We start from the raw sequence: 15,337 nt of genomic DNA on the forward strand, positions 1-15,337 counted from the left end.
CCGAGAACAGTCCTCATGGTTCTTCTTCTCTTTAGTACGGGGGACACGACATCCACAATGTGGACTCGTCAGACCACAGAACACTTTTCCACTCTGCATCAGTCCATCTTAGATGTGTCACGGCGGGGGTCGGCTTACAGCGATTCGTTCTCCCAGAACGCAAAACTGACGGCTCCGGACAAAGACGTGAAGGTAGGATTTGATTTATTGAACAGAAGTCACCCAACTAGCAAAATACCGACAAACAACAACAGGAAGCTAAGACTTAGCATAGGCTATGGCATGGAACAAACAAAACTTACTTGGCATAAGCGTGACGGAAACAATGAAGCCAGGACGAGTGATCAACAAAGGCTTGCTTAAATAGTGTCTCTTGATTACAAACGGGTGTGTCTCCAACGCAAGAGGCAGGTGAAAATCATAAGTAACCATGGTGACTAAACTCAGGAGGTGCACAAACAGGAACTAAAGGAGTCCGAAACAAACAGAAAATAACAAAAACATAATCCAGACCACCGATCATGACAAGATGAACTCGGGCCCAGCAAAGCGTTTCTGGGTGTTGTTGATTAATGGCTATTGCTTTGCATAGTAAAGTTTTAACTTGCATTTACAGATGTAGCGACCAACTGTAGTTACTGACAGTGGTTTTCTGAAGTGTCCCTGAGCCTATGTGGTGATATGCCTTACACACTGATGTGGCTTTTTGATGCAGTAGCGCCTGAGGGATCCAAGGTGCCTGACATCCTGGCTTACGTGCAATGATTTCTCCACATTCTCTCAACCTTTTGATGATATTACGGAGCGTAGATGGTGAAATCCCTGAATTCCTTGCAATAGCTGCTTGAGAAATGTTGTTCTTCAACAATTTGCTCAGGCATTTGTTGACAAAGTGGTGACCCTCGCCCCGTCCTCGTTTGTGAATGAGTGAGCATTTCATGGGTGCTGCTTTTATAGCCAATCATGGCACCCACCTGTTGCCAATTAGCCTGTTCACCTGTGGGATGGTCCAAATTAGTCTTTGATGAGCATTCCTCAACTGTCTCACTCTTTTTTGCCACTTGTGTCAGCTTTTTTTGAAACATGTTGCAGGCATCAAATTCCAAATGAGCTAATATTTGCAACAAATAACAAAGTTTGTGAGTGTGAACAGTAAATATCCTGTCTTTGCCGTCCATTCAATTGAATATAAGTTGAAAATAATTCTCTTTTTATGTAGCATTTACACAGGCTGCCAACTTCACTGCTTTTGGCTTTTGTAAGTGTTTTTGCTGTGTTCCAGCATTTTGTTTGGTTTTCTTCATCGTCTGTCCAGTCAGAGCACTTCCCTGTTGCTCTCACGTTGTTTGTTTGTTTCAACTTGAAAACAACTTTTTTATTGAACGCTGCCTACTCGCTGGTCTGCATTTAAAAAGACTTTAACCTTGGTCATCTCCACAACGCACTCTTGGCAAATACTTGATTCCTCTCGACTGCTTACTAGTTTGAAGACTGCAGCTGAGTAAAAGCACAACACGATAGTTCCACTGATCAGCATTCTTTAGCAGAAATGTTTCTGCAACTAAATACTTCTTTCTCTCCATTGTCAGGTTTGTTAAAAAAAAAAAATACACAAGAAAAACGACGTAAACAAGTCAGTGTCATGGCCGCTGAAATTGAGTATAAAATACAAGGTTTTAAGATCACCCAAACTGTGTTCAACCAATCAGTGCCTGCCCCTTTTCAGACTACCACCCTGCGACTAAGAAATAAACCAGGTCTTGTGAACTTTGGGTTTTGCTGGAAACTCTGGGGATATTTCACTGACCAGAGGACGGGACGGTTCCTGCGGTGGAAAAGGGCCTTAGGTTCCGACCTATGTAGGTCCCTGCACACTGCTCATGTTTTCTTCTCCCCCTGACATGAAGGTGTTCCTCGTGTCCTGCAGGCCACCACGGGGAAGTTCTCAGTGCTGCAGACGTCCAGCAGTGAAGTGCAAGACACAATGAAACGTCTCGGCTCCAGCTTTGAGGATGGCTCTCACCTCCCGGCCGCCCTCGCCTGTCTTAGTAGTCCCACGGACAAAGGTGAGCTAAGAACCTGATTGGTGGGACACTCCTCTTCTCATTTCCTGCCCATGCATTAGGAATTCCAACTGCAACATTCTTTTTTTCAGTCAAATTCCAATAATCCGAAAGTGAACAGGACAAACGTGTCGGAGTAATCCACCAAAAACTTGGCTGTATCCAGTTCATGGAACTTAAAGGAATTCTAACCTGCCTTTAAAATGATTTTTGGCCCACACACCAATGAGCTACTTTTACTAACACAGTCCACAGTGGATCTGCATGTTTGTCCTCTTAGTTGAAACTGTCGGATTCTTCAGCCTCCGACTAATTGTTGTCAGGGGTGGAGTGTCCACTCAGTCCACCACCGCTCAGAGACGCACCAAGACATGCCTCCCTTAGGCGGTTATTATCCAAAAACTGTTGTCAGGGGTGGAGTGTCCACTCAGTCCACCACCGCTCAGAGACGCACCAAGACATGCCTCCCTTAGGCGGTTATAATCCAAAAACTGTTGTCAGGGGTGGAGTGTCCACTCAGTCCACCACCGCTCAGAGACGCACCAAGACATGCCTCCCTTAGGCGGTTATTATGTAAAAACTGTAGTCAGGGGTGGAGTGTCCACTCAGTCCACCACCGCTCAGAGACGCACCAAGACATGCCTCCCTTAGGCGGTTATTATCCAAAAACTGTAGTCAGGGGTGGAGTGTCCACTCAGTCCACCACCGCTCAGAGACGCACCAAGACATGCCTCCCTTAGGCGGTTATAATCCAAAAACTGTTGTCAGGGGTGGAGTGTCCACTCAGTCCACCACCGCTCAGAGACGCACCAAAACATGCCTCCCTTAGGCGGTTATTATCCAAAAACTGTAGTCAGGGGTGGAGTGTCCACTCAGTCCACCACCGCTCAGAGACGCACCAAGACATGCCTCCCTTAGGCGGTTATAATCCAAAAACTGTTGTCAGGGGTGGAGTGTCCACTCAGTCCACCACCGCTCAGAGACGCACCAAGACATGCCTCCCTTAGGCGGTTATAATCCAAAAACTGTTGTCAGGGGTGGAGTGTCCACTCAGTCCACCACCGCTCAGAGACGCACCAAGACATGCCTCCCTTAGGCGGTTATTATCCAAAAACTGTAGTCAGGGGTGGAGTGTCCACTCAGTCCACCACCGCTCAGAGACGCACCAAAACATGCCTCCCTTAGGCGGTTATTATCCAAAAACTGTTGTCAGGGGTGGAGTGTCCACTCAGTCCACCACCGCTCAGAGACGCACCAAGACATGCCTCCCTTAGGCGGTTATTATCCAAAAACTGTTGTCAGGGGTGGAGTGTCCACTCAGTCCACCACCGCTCAGAGACGCACCAAGACATGCCTCCCTTAGGCGGTTATTATGTAAAAACTGTAGTCAGGGGTGGAGTGTCCACTCAGTCCACCACCGCTCAGAGACGCACCAAGACATGCCTCCCTTAGGCGGTTATTATGTAAAAACTGTAGTCAGGGGTGGAGTGTCCACTCAGTCCACCACCGCTCAGAGACGCACCAAGACATGCCTCCCTTAGGCGGTTATTATCCAAAAACTGTAGTCAGGGGTGGAGTGTCCACTCAGTCCACCACCGCTCAGAGACGCACCAAGACATGCCTCCCTTAGGCGGTTATTATGTAAAAACTGTAGTCAGGGGTGGAGTGTCCACTCAGTCCACCACCGCTCAGAGACGCACCAAGACATGCCTCCCTTAGGCGGTTATTATCCAAAAACTGTAGTCAGGGGTGGAGTGTCCACTCAGTCCACCACCGCTCAGAGACGCACCAAGACATGCCTCCCTTAGGCGGTTATTATCCAAAAACTGTTGTCAGGGGTGGAGTGTCCACTCAGTCCACCACCGCTCAGAGACGCACCAAGACATGCCTCCCTTAGGCGGTTATTATCCAAAAACTGTTGTCAGGGGTGGAGTGTCCACTCAGTCCACCACCGCTCAGAGACGCACCAAGACATGCCTCCCTTAGGCGGTTATTATCCAAAAACTGTTGTCAGGGGTGGAGTGTCCACTCAGTCCACCACCGCTCAGAGACGCACCAAGACATGCCTCCCTTAGGCGGTTATTATCCAAAAACTGTTGTCAGGGGTGGAGTGTCCACTCAGTCCACCACCGCTCAGAGACGCACCAAGACATGCCTCCCTTAGGCGGTTATTATCCAAAAACTGTTGTCAGGGGTGGAGTGTCCACTCAGTCCACCACCGCTCAGAGACGCACCAAGACATGCCTCCCTTAGGCGGTTATAATCCAAAAACTGTTGTCAGGGGTGGAGTGTCCACTCAGTCCACCACCGCTCAGAGACGCACCAAGACATGCCTCCCTTAGGCGGTTATTATCCAAAAACTGTTGTCAGGGGTGGAGTGTCCACTCAGTCCACCACCGCTCAGAGACGCACCAAGACATGCCTCCCTTAGGCGGTTATTATCCAAAAACTGTTGTCAGGGGTGGAGTGTCCACTCAGTCCACCACCGCTCAGAGACGCACCAAGACATGCCTCCCTTAGGCGGTTATTATCCAAAAACTGTTGTCAGGGGTGGAGTGTCCACTCAGTCCACCACCGCTCAGAGACGCACCAAGACATGCCTCCCTTAGGCGGTTATAATCCAAAAACTGTTGTCAGGGGTGGAGTGTCCACTCAGTCCACCACCGCTCAGAGACGCACCAAGACATGCCTCCCTTAGGCGGTTATAATCCAAAAACTGTTGTCAGGGGTGGAGTGTCCACTCAGTCCACCACCGCTCAGAGACGCACCAAGACATGCCTCCCTTAGGCGGTTATTATCCAAAAACTGTTGTCAGGGGTGGAGTGTCCACTCAGTCCACCACCGCTCAGAGACGCACCAAGACATGCCTCCCTTAGGCGGTTATTATCCAAAAACTGTTGTCAGGGGTGGAGTGTCCACTCAGTCCACCACCGCTCAGAGACGCACCAAGACATGCCTCCCTTAGGCGGTTATTATCCAAAAACTGTTGTCAGGGGTGGAGTGTCCACTCAGTCCACCACCGCTCAGAGACGCACCAAGACATGCCTCCCTTAGGCGGTTATTATCCAAAAACTGTTGTCAGGGGTGGAGTGTCCACTCAGTCCACCACCGCTCAGAGACGCACCAAGACATGCCTCCCTTAGGCGGTTATAATCCAAAAACTGTTGTCAGGGGTGGAGTGTCCACTCAGTCCACCACCGCTCAGAGACGCACCAAGACATGCCTCCCTTAGGCGGTTATAATCCAAAAACTGTTGTCAGGGGTGGAGTGTCCACTCAGTCCACCACCGCTCAGAGACGCACCAAGACATGCCTCCCTTAGGCGGTTATTATCCAAAAACTGTTGTCAGGGGTGGAGTGTCCACTCAGTCCACCACCGCTCAGAGACGCACCAAGACATGCCTCCCTTAGGCGGTTATTATCCAAAAACTGTTGTCAGGGGTGGAGTGTCCACTCAGTCCACCACCGCTCAGAGACGCACCAAGACATGCCTCCCTTAGGCGGTTATTATCCAAAAACTGTTGTCAGGGGTGGAGTGTCCACTCAGTCCACCACCGCTCAGAGACGCACCAAGACATGCCTCCCTTAGGCGGTTATAATCCAAAAACTGTTGTCAGGGGTGAAGTGTCCACTCAGTCCACCACCGCTCAGAGACGCACCAAGACATGCCTCCCTTAGGCGGTTATTATCCAAAAACTGTTGTCAGGGGTGGAGTGTCCACTCAGTCCACCACCGCTCAGAGACGCACCAAGACATGCCTCCCGTAGGCGGTTATTATCCAAAAACTGTTGTCAGGGGTGGAGTGTCCACTCAGTCCACCACCGCTCAGAGACACACCAAGACATGCCTCCCTTAGGCGGTTATTATGTAAAAACTGTTAACTATCCACCAAAGTCCTGTCCGTGAAGTCAGGAGAGACGAGGAACATTTACCGTCAGGTCGGTCTTCAAGTGTTTTACTTCGCTTTGAATACATCAAAACCCCACAATGTGGCGGCCATTCCAAAATGTAATCCATCTTGAAAAATGCTAACTGTCAAGTGTTGGCACAGCAAATTCCTAAAGTTGTCACCTGAGAACTTCAAAAGATCTCATTAAGTTATCGAACCTCACAGTTAACCAGATTCAGGAGTAAAAGCACAGCAAGATATAACGTTTCTACAAACCCCGTTTCCATATGAGTTGGGAAATGGTGTTAGATGTAAATATAAACAGAATACAATGATTTGCAAATCCTTTTCAAGCCATATTCAGTTGAATATGCTACAAAGACAACATATTTCATCTTCAAACTCATAAACTTTTTTTTTTGCAAATAATAGTTAACTTAGAATTTCATGGCTGCGACACGTGCCAAAATAGTTGGGAAAGGGCATGTTCACCACTGTGTTACATCACCTTTTCTTTTAACAACACTCAATAAACGTTTGGGAACTGAGGAAACTAATCGTTGAAGCTTTGAAAGTGGAATTCTTTCCCATTCTTGTTTTATGTAGAGCTTCAGTCCTTCAACAGTCCGGGGTCTCCGCTGTCCTATTTTACACTTCATAATGCGCCACACATTTTCCATGGGAGACAGGTCTGGACTGCAGGCGGGCCAGGAAAGTACCCACTCAATTTTACTACAAAGCCACGCTGTTGTAACACTTGTTTTGCTGAAATAAGCAGGGGCATCCATGATAACGTTGCTTGGATGACAACATATGTTGCTCCAAAACCTGTTTGTACCTTTCAGCATCAATGGTGCCTTCACAGATGTGTAAGTTACCCATGCCTTGGCCACTAATCAATCAATCAATCAATCAATGTTTATTTATATAGCCCCAAATCACAAATGTCTCAAAGGACTGCACAAATCATTACGACTACAACATCCTCGGAAGAACCCACAAATGCACCCCCATACCATCACACATGCTGGCTTTTCAACTTTGCGCCTAGAATAATCCGGATGGTTATTTTCCTCTTTGTTCCGGAGGACACCACGTCCACAGTTTCCAAATATAATTTGAAATGTGGACTCGTCAGACCACAGAACACTTTTCCACTTTGCATCAGTCCATCTTAGATGAGCTTGGGCCCAGCGAAGCCGGCGGCGTTCCTTGGTCTTGTTGATAAATGGCTTTCGCTTTGCATAGTAGAGTTTTAACTTGCACTTACAGATGTAGCAACCAACTGTAGTTACTGACAGTGGTATTATGAAGTTTTCCTGAGCCCATGTGGTGATATTCTTTACACACTGATGCCTGAGGGATCAAAGGCCCATAATATCATCGCTTACGTGCAGGGATTTCTCCAGATTCTCTGAACCTTTTGATGATTATACGGACAGTAGATGGTGAAATCCCTAAATTCCTTGCAATAGCTCGTTGAGAAATGTTGTTCTAAAACAATATGCTTACAGTGGCCGTGCCAGCAACCCTCGGGTTCCTGGTTCAATCCCCACCTACGACCAACCTCGTCACGTCCATTGTGTCCTTGAGCAAGACACTTCACCCTTGCTCCTGATGGGTCGTGGTTAGCGCCTTGCATGGCAGCTCCTGCCATCAGTGTGAATGTGTGTGTGAATGGGTGAATGTGGAACTAGTGTCAAAGCGCTTTGAGTACCTTGAAGATAAAAAAGCGCCATACAAGTATAACCCATTTACCATTCAATTAAATATCATCTTCTTCTTTCTATTTAAGTCAAAACAAAAAAATGGCAGAGAGGCGACTCATATGTCACACCATTGGTAGGGCGGTGGACTCGTAAGTCCAGGGTTTAGGTACCACTGTTCTGTTTGTTAGGTTTGGTCCAACAGTTAATGGACTATGTTGAGAAATTCAGAAAGTGGATTTTGTCAAATGGTTCATAACATGAAATGATATTCTTTTGGATTAGGTGGAATTTGGGTTGCACTAACCTCTTGTGTCTTTAAACCAAGGTGGAGATGTGACGCCTGACTCCCAGGAGCCCGCAGTCAACCATGGCCGCTTATTTTCCGTGTCAGTGCTTCCATGTTCAGATGAAAACCTTCCTCACGTACCCACTGAGGAAATGTTTGATGCCTTCTCATTGGAGCCGAGTAAACCGCCGAGTGCCCAAGCTTCACAGACATGCCCTGCCAGAACTGTCCATACACCACCTTCCTGCAAACTGTTACAGCCGCTGTCTTCCCCCACTCTTCTGAAACAAAGCAAGAGTCATGAGTCACAGCTGGCCAATCGGATTGAGGAGCCTGCAAACCCCAAGTAGGTAGAAGCACTGCATTCCTGCTTGTCTTTGAAGTGTTGTGGGATGATTGGGTACAAAACCACACATTGACATCCCTCCTGCTCAGTAGAGACCACCAACAAAGTCACCCCTGATAACCCTAAAGATATGTAATATCTTCTGGTATCGTTAGGAAGTCCATCACTTTGACCTTTTCACTTTGCAGACTGGAGTAGCTTTTCTTTTGAAGCCAACTCTAGTCATCCTGAGTGGGGATCAGATGTTATCTTTGACAGCTTCAGCAACCATCTCGCCTCTTTTTCACCTAAAGACCACAATCATTGACTTTGGTGCATGTGGACCTGTGTGGTATGGGTTTCCACAACCCTTCAAATTTCAGCGTAGTTGATACATATCAGGCTGACAATGAATGAGGGATTGGTTTATTCTCAGTGATTCCATATAAAAGACAGCACAGTTGAACAGGGGTTAGTGCCTATGCCTCACAATAAGGTTCTGGGTTCCATCACCGGGCTCTGGATCTGTGTAACGTTTGCATGGTCTCCTCATCCCCCTCGGATACTTGGCTTCTCCTCACCTCCAAACACATGCACCTGGGGATAGGCCCCTCCCACCTCCACACACATGCACCTGGGGATAGGTTGATTGGCAAGACTAAATGGTCCCTAGTGTGTGAATGTTGTCTGTCTGTCTGTGTTGGCCCTGCCATGGGGGTGGACACTTGTCCAGGTTCTACCCCGCCTTCCTTGTCCACGGTGTACAAGGAAATGCATCTGGGATAGGCTCCAGCCCCCCTGCAACCTCGATAGGGACAAGCTGTAGAAAATGGGTAGCTGGATTTGATAAAAGAAATGGGTAAGATTTATTTTACATTCCAAAGCAATCAGAAAACCCAATAAGTAAACAACAGAGGCCTGTGTTTTACTCAAAAAGTCAGTGAATTTATCCAAGAATTGAAAGCTTGTCCATACATATCCAGAAATGACATATATACTGCTCCATATGTGCCAATCAGTCAAAGTTTTTTTGTATAGGCCTTTATCACAAATGCATCAAAGAGCCACAACCCTCAGATCTAAACCCAGATCCGGGTGAGAAAAAAACCCAATGGAAACAATGAGAGCCCTTGGGAGGGACCGCAGATGTGGGGTTAGAAACAGACCTGAAACAATGCCTGTGATGGAAAAGAACCTTGCGGAGCGTCATCCTTCATGGACTGGCCCCCAATCTTTATAAGACAATTTACAGAGGGCCATTATTTCTCTGGCCCTGACAAGCCTACCCCTGGACGCACCACCAACCAAACGACTCAGCAAGTGCCTTTTTCAGTCGCCTTCTGGTTTGTCGTCATCCTTCAGAAGGAGAGAATTGCAGCCATGTCTGCCATCAGATGGACCACAATAATGAAGGCCCAGCAATTGTTGAATTGACAATAGCTGCTCTGAATGTCTCCCCTGACCTGGCTGTGAGCTGGTCTACCGGACAAGTGTGGACTATCACATACCACCTGTGTGCTTACGGTGGACGGAAGGGACATTGTTTCTAAACATTTTCAATACATTTAGCCACATCATTCAATTATCAAGATATCATGCATGTTAACAAGCAATTGCAGTGGTAGTGATGCAACGTTGTGATTCAAAGGACGCGGGTTCAAGTCCCGCTAGGAGCCCTTGTTATCTAAGTTTTATTTTTTTAATGATGATGAACATGTTCCACCCATTTTCCTGGGCAATGTTCCATAATGTTGACAGGTGTGCATATTACCTATGGGCTGTTTTGACTCTAACATGTCACAAACATGCTAATAAGACACCCATCTACTGTTAAACATGTCACAAACATGTTATAAAGGCACCCAACTAGTCACACATGTCACAAACATGTTAGAAAGACACCCAACTACTGTCCAACATGTCACAAACATGTTAGAAAGACACCCAACTACTGTCCGACATGTCACAAACATGTTAGAAAGGCACCCAACTAGTCACACATGTCACAAACATGTTAGAAAGACACCCAACTACTGTCCAACATGTCACAAACATGTTAGAAAGACACCCAACTACTGTCCAACATGTCACAAACACATTAGAAAGACACCCAACTACTGTCCAACATGTCACAAACATGTTAGAAAGACACCCAACTACTGTCCAACATGTCACAAACATGTTAGAAAGACACCCAACTACTGTCCAACATGTCACAAACATGTTATAAAGGCACCCAACTAGTCACACATGTCACAAACATGTTAGAAAGAGACCCAACTACTGTTCAACATGTCACAAACATGTTAGAAAGACACCCAACTACTGTCCAACATGTCACAAACATGTTAGAAAGACACCCAACTACTGTCCAACATGTCACAAACATGTTAGAAAGACACCCAACAACTGTCCAACATGTCACAAACATGTTAGAAAGACACCCAACTACTGTCCAACATGTCACAAACATGTTAGAAAGACACCCAACTACTGTCCAACATGTCACAAACATGTTAGAAAGACACCCAACTACTGTCCAACATGTCACAAACATGCTAATAAGACACCCATCTACTGTTAAACATGTCACAAACATGTTATAAAGGCACCCAACTAGTCACACATGTCACAAACATGTTAGAAAGACACCCAACTACTGTCCAACATGTCACAAACATGTTAGAAAGACACCCAACTACTGTCCGACATGTCACAAACATGTTAGAAAGGCACCCAACTAGTCACACATGTCACAAACATGTTAGAAAGACACCCAACTACTGTCCAACATGTCACAAACATGTTAGAAAGAGACCCAACTACTGTCCAACATGTCACAAACATGTTAGAAAGACACCCAACTACTGTCCAACATGTCACAAACATGTTAGAAAGACACCCAACTACTGTCCAACATGTCACAAACATGTTAGAAAGACACCCAACTACTGTCCAACATGTCACAAACATGTTAGAAAGACACCCAACTACTGTCCAACATGTCACAAACATGTTAGAAAGACACCCAACTACTGTCCAACATGTCACAAACATGTTAGAAAGACACCCAACTACTGTCCAACATGTCACAAACATGTTAGAAAGACACCCAACTACTGTCCAACATGTCACAAACATGTTAGAAAGACACCCAACTACTGTCCAACATGTCACAAACATGTTAGAAAGACACCCAACTACTGTCCAACATGTCACAAACATGTTAGAAAGACACCCAACTACTGTCCAACATGTCACAAACATGTTAGAAAGACACCCCACTGCCGTTTAATCTGTGAAAAACAGCATATCATTTTTAAGTTTGATATAAAGATAATTTACTGCATTATTGTCTAAATTTGGGTCGGGCATGAAATGGACTCTTTCTGCTGTCAAATGCGCGTCACTAGCAGTTGTTTGTCTGTGTAGGAGGAAGAAGGCTTTGGCTGCTATTCAGCTCAATGGCTGTGGCAGCAGTCTAGAGGATTCAAACTCGTGGTCTTCCCGCACACCCAGCGGTGTCCCTGCCTCAGCGCCATACAGCAGAACTACTGCGCCCAGCCAACTGGACAGTGAGTCTCCCTAAATGGACATGACATTTGTTGGCAGTGTCACACAGTGCTGATGTTTCACAGACCTGGCTGTGCAAAGGAGTTCACCTCATGCAGGAAGACGAGACATTGATCTACCTGCTAAACACAGGTTGGTACCACACACGAGACATTGATCTGCCTGCTAAACACAGGTTGGTACCACACACGAGACATTGATCTGCCTGCTAAACACAGCTTGGTACCACACCCACTCTGCATCACGTGTATAACAATGGCCAGCTAGGATAAGAAATAGCCATATTCTTTGGAAAATATCAACTTTTAGTATTAGATGTGCTGTGCTGGCCATGACAACTGAGAAGAGTCCCAGTATTCAGACAAATGGGGAGTTCCAAAGTTATTTTACTGATAACGCTACTCACCAGCAGTGTTCTCAAAATGACTTTTAAAAAGTAATCAATAGTAGTTACTCGTTACTTGACCAAAAAAAAAATCACTCTTGGTCAATGTAATCAATTACTAGGGAAAGTTAAAAAAACAAAAGGTTAAATATCTGGCACATGCATTAGAGAGATGTTTAACATAAGAGCACAGTGTGTGGAGTCTGTTCTTTTAGTGACGTGTGACATCATCCAGGGTTTCAACAGAACTGTGTTTTTTCACTTTAACAGTTAGCAGCACACTTTGTTGTGTGACATCATCCAGGGTTTCAACAGAACTGTGTTTTTTCACTTTAACAGTTAGCAGCACACTTTGTTGTGTGACATCATCCAGGGTTTCAACAGAACTGTGTTTTTTCACTTTAACAGTTAGCGCCACACTTTGTTGTGTGACATCATCCAGGGTTTCAACAGAACTGTGTTTTTTCACTTTAACAGTTAGCGCCACACTTTGTTGTGTGACATCATCCAGGGTTTCAACAGAACTGTGTTTTTTCACTTTAACAGTTAGCAGCACACTTTGTTGTGTGACATCATCCAGGGTTTCAACAGAACTGTGTTTTTTCACTTTAACAGTTAGCAGCACACTTTGTTGTGTGACATCATCCAGGGTTTCAACAGAACTGTGTTTTTTCACTTCAACAGTTAGCGCCACACTTTGTTGTGTGACATCATCCAGGGTTTCAACAGAACTGTGTTTTTTCACTTTAACAGTTAGCGCCACACTTTGTTGTGTGACATCATCCAGGGTTTCAACAGAACTGTGTTTTTTCACTTTAACAGTTAGCAGCACACTTTGTCGGCTCTGACGGCAGCTCTGGTAAATATTTTCTCCCTTTAGTGTTACCGCTGCTAAATAAAAGGATTGGATGTGCTTCCATGGCAGTCAGAACTTGTCAACAAACGGGCTATTGTTTGGATGGCAAGTTTGTCACTTCAGTCTTGGATTTGTTGTTCAATATTCCCATGGCGTACATGTGCGTACATTACAATGTGATTCTGCCTGTTTCTATTTGATCTTGGATTCATTTTAGTGCAATACCGCTTGTTGGTTTCTCGGGTAAAAGGATATTCCTTGAATTAAATTTGCTGCACTTATGACCAGTGTTGGGTTAGTTACTGAAAATCAGTAACTAGTTACAGTTACTAATTACTTTATTTCAAAAGTAACTCAGTTACTAACTCAGTTACTTAAACCAAAAAGTAATGTGTTACTGTGAAAAGTAACTATTTGGTTTCTTCTTTTATTTTAAGGCTCCCATGAATGCCCTTTTAGCCTTCATGTCAGTACTGTTATTGCACTGGAGATGGAGGATAATACAATCTGTTCATGTCAGTACTGTTATTGCACTGGAGATGGAGGATAATACAATCTGTTCATGTCAGTACTGTTATTGCACTGGAGATGGAGGATAATACAATCTGTTCATGTCAGTACTGTTATTGCACTGGAGATGGAGGATAATACAATCTGTTCATGTCAGTACTGTTATTGCACTGGAGATGGAGGATAATACAATCTGTTCATGTCAGTACTGTTATTGCACTGGAGATGGAGGATAATACAATCTGTTGATCAACTTGACATGCATTTGCATCCCTCAACTCTGCTAAGCAATGTGGTCTACATACAACACACAAAGACAAAAAATGTATTTCAGGCCAGAACAATTTGACAAAAGTATTTGAGATAGCTACAACATAACATACATAATAACAAACAGCAAAATAACAACATCGCTGTAAAGCTGGCACACATGACATGTTTATATGTCATGTCACTACATACAACACACACACACTGCTATACACACACATGACATGTTTATATGTCATGTCACTACATACAACACACACACACTGCTATACACACACATGACATGTTTATATGTCATGTCACTACATACAACACACACACACTGCTATACACACACATGACATGTTTATATGTCATGTCACTACATACAACACACACACTGCTACACACACACATGACATGTTTATATGTCATGTCACTACATACAACACACACACTGCTATACACACACATGACATGTTTATATGTCATGTCACTACATACAACACACACACTGCTATACACACACATGACATGTTTATATGTCATGTCACTACATACAACACACACACTGCTATACACACACATGACATGTTTATATGTCATGTCACTACATACAACACACACACTGCTATACACACACATGACATGTTTATATGTCATGTCACTACATACAACACACACACTGCTATACACACACATGACATGTTTATGTCATGTCACTACATACAACACACACACTGCTATACACACACATGACATGTTTATATGTCATGTCACTACATACAACACACACACTGCTATACACACACATGACATGTTTATATGTCATGTCACTACATACAACACACACACTGCTATACACACACATGACATGTTTATATGTCATGTCACTACATACAACACACACACTGCTATACACACACATGACATGTTTATATGTCATGTCACTACATACAACACACACACTGCTATAAACACACATGACACGTTTATATGTCATGTCACTACATACAACACACACACATGACATGTTTATATGTCATGTCACTACATACAACACACACACACTGCTATAAACACACATGACACGTTTATATGTCATGTCACTACATACAACACACACACATGACATGTTTATATGTCATGTCACTACATACAACACACACACATGACATGTTTATATGTCATGTCACTACATACAACACACACACATGACATGTTTATATGTCATGTCACTACATACAACACACACACATGACATGTTTATATGTCATGTCACTACATACAACACACACACACTGCTATACACACACATGACATGTTTATACGTCATGTCACTACATACAACACACACACTGCTATACACACACATGACATGTGTATATGTCATGTCACTACATACAACACACACACACTGCTATACACACACACTTAACCAGGCATTTTTTTTGTCTCAAGGAATTGTGAACAGTTCAGCCCACTCCCGTCGC

General features: G+C 44.7%; 1 protein-coding gene across 21 annotated transcripts in view; it reads left to right on the forward strand.

Annotated features, from left to right (window-relative positions):
- The window catches only part of LOC133564847 (kinase suppressor of Ras 1-like), a 51,881-nt gene that overhangs the window by 14,113 nt on the left and 22,431 nt on the right, over window positions 1–15,337 (forward strand). For 5 of the 21 annotated variants that reach the window (XM_061919363.1, XM_061919362.1, XM_061919361.1 and 2 more), the window contains exons 2-6: window positions 36–192; window positions 1,908–2,066; window positions 7,986–8,292; window positions 11,704–11,846; window positions 11,910–11,976. In XM_061919363.1, coding sequence (XP_061775347.1) covers window positions 36–192; window positions 1,908–2,066; window positions 7,986–8,292; window positions 11,704–11,846; window positions 11,910–11,976 — 833 coding nt within the window. Of the gene's footprint in view, window positions 1–35; window positions 193–1,726; window positions 1,860–1,907; window positions 2,067–7,985; window positions 8,293–11,703; window positions 11,847–11,909; window positions 11,977–15,337 lie in introns of all 21 variants that reach the window. The other 16 variants (XM_061919369.1, XM_061919368.1, XM_061919365.1 and 13 more) reach the window with 7 other exon arrangements.

This window comes from Nerophis ophidion, linkage group LG13 (assembly GCF_033978795.1).
Source record: "Nerophis ophidion isolate RoL-2023_Sa linkage group LG13, RoL_Noph_v1.0, whole genome shotgun sequence".
Lineage (NCBI taxonomy): Eukaryota > Metazoa > Chordata > Actinopteri > Syngnathiformes > Syngnathidae > Nerophis > Nerophis ophidion.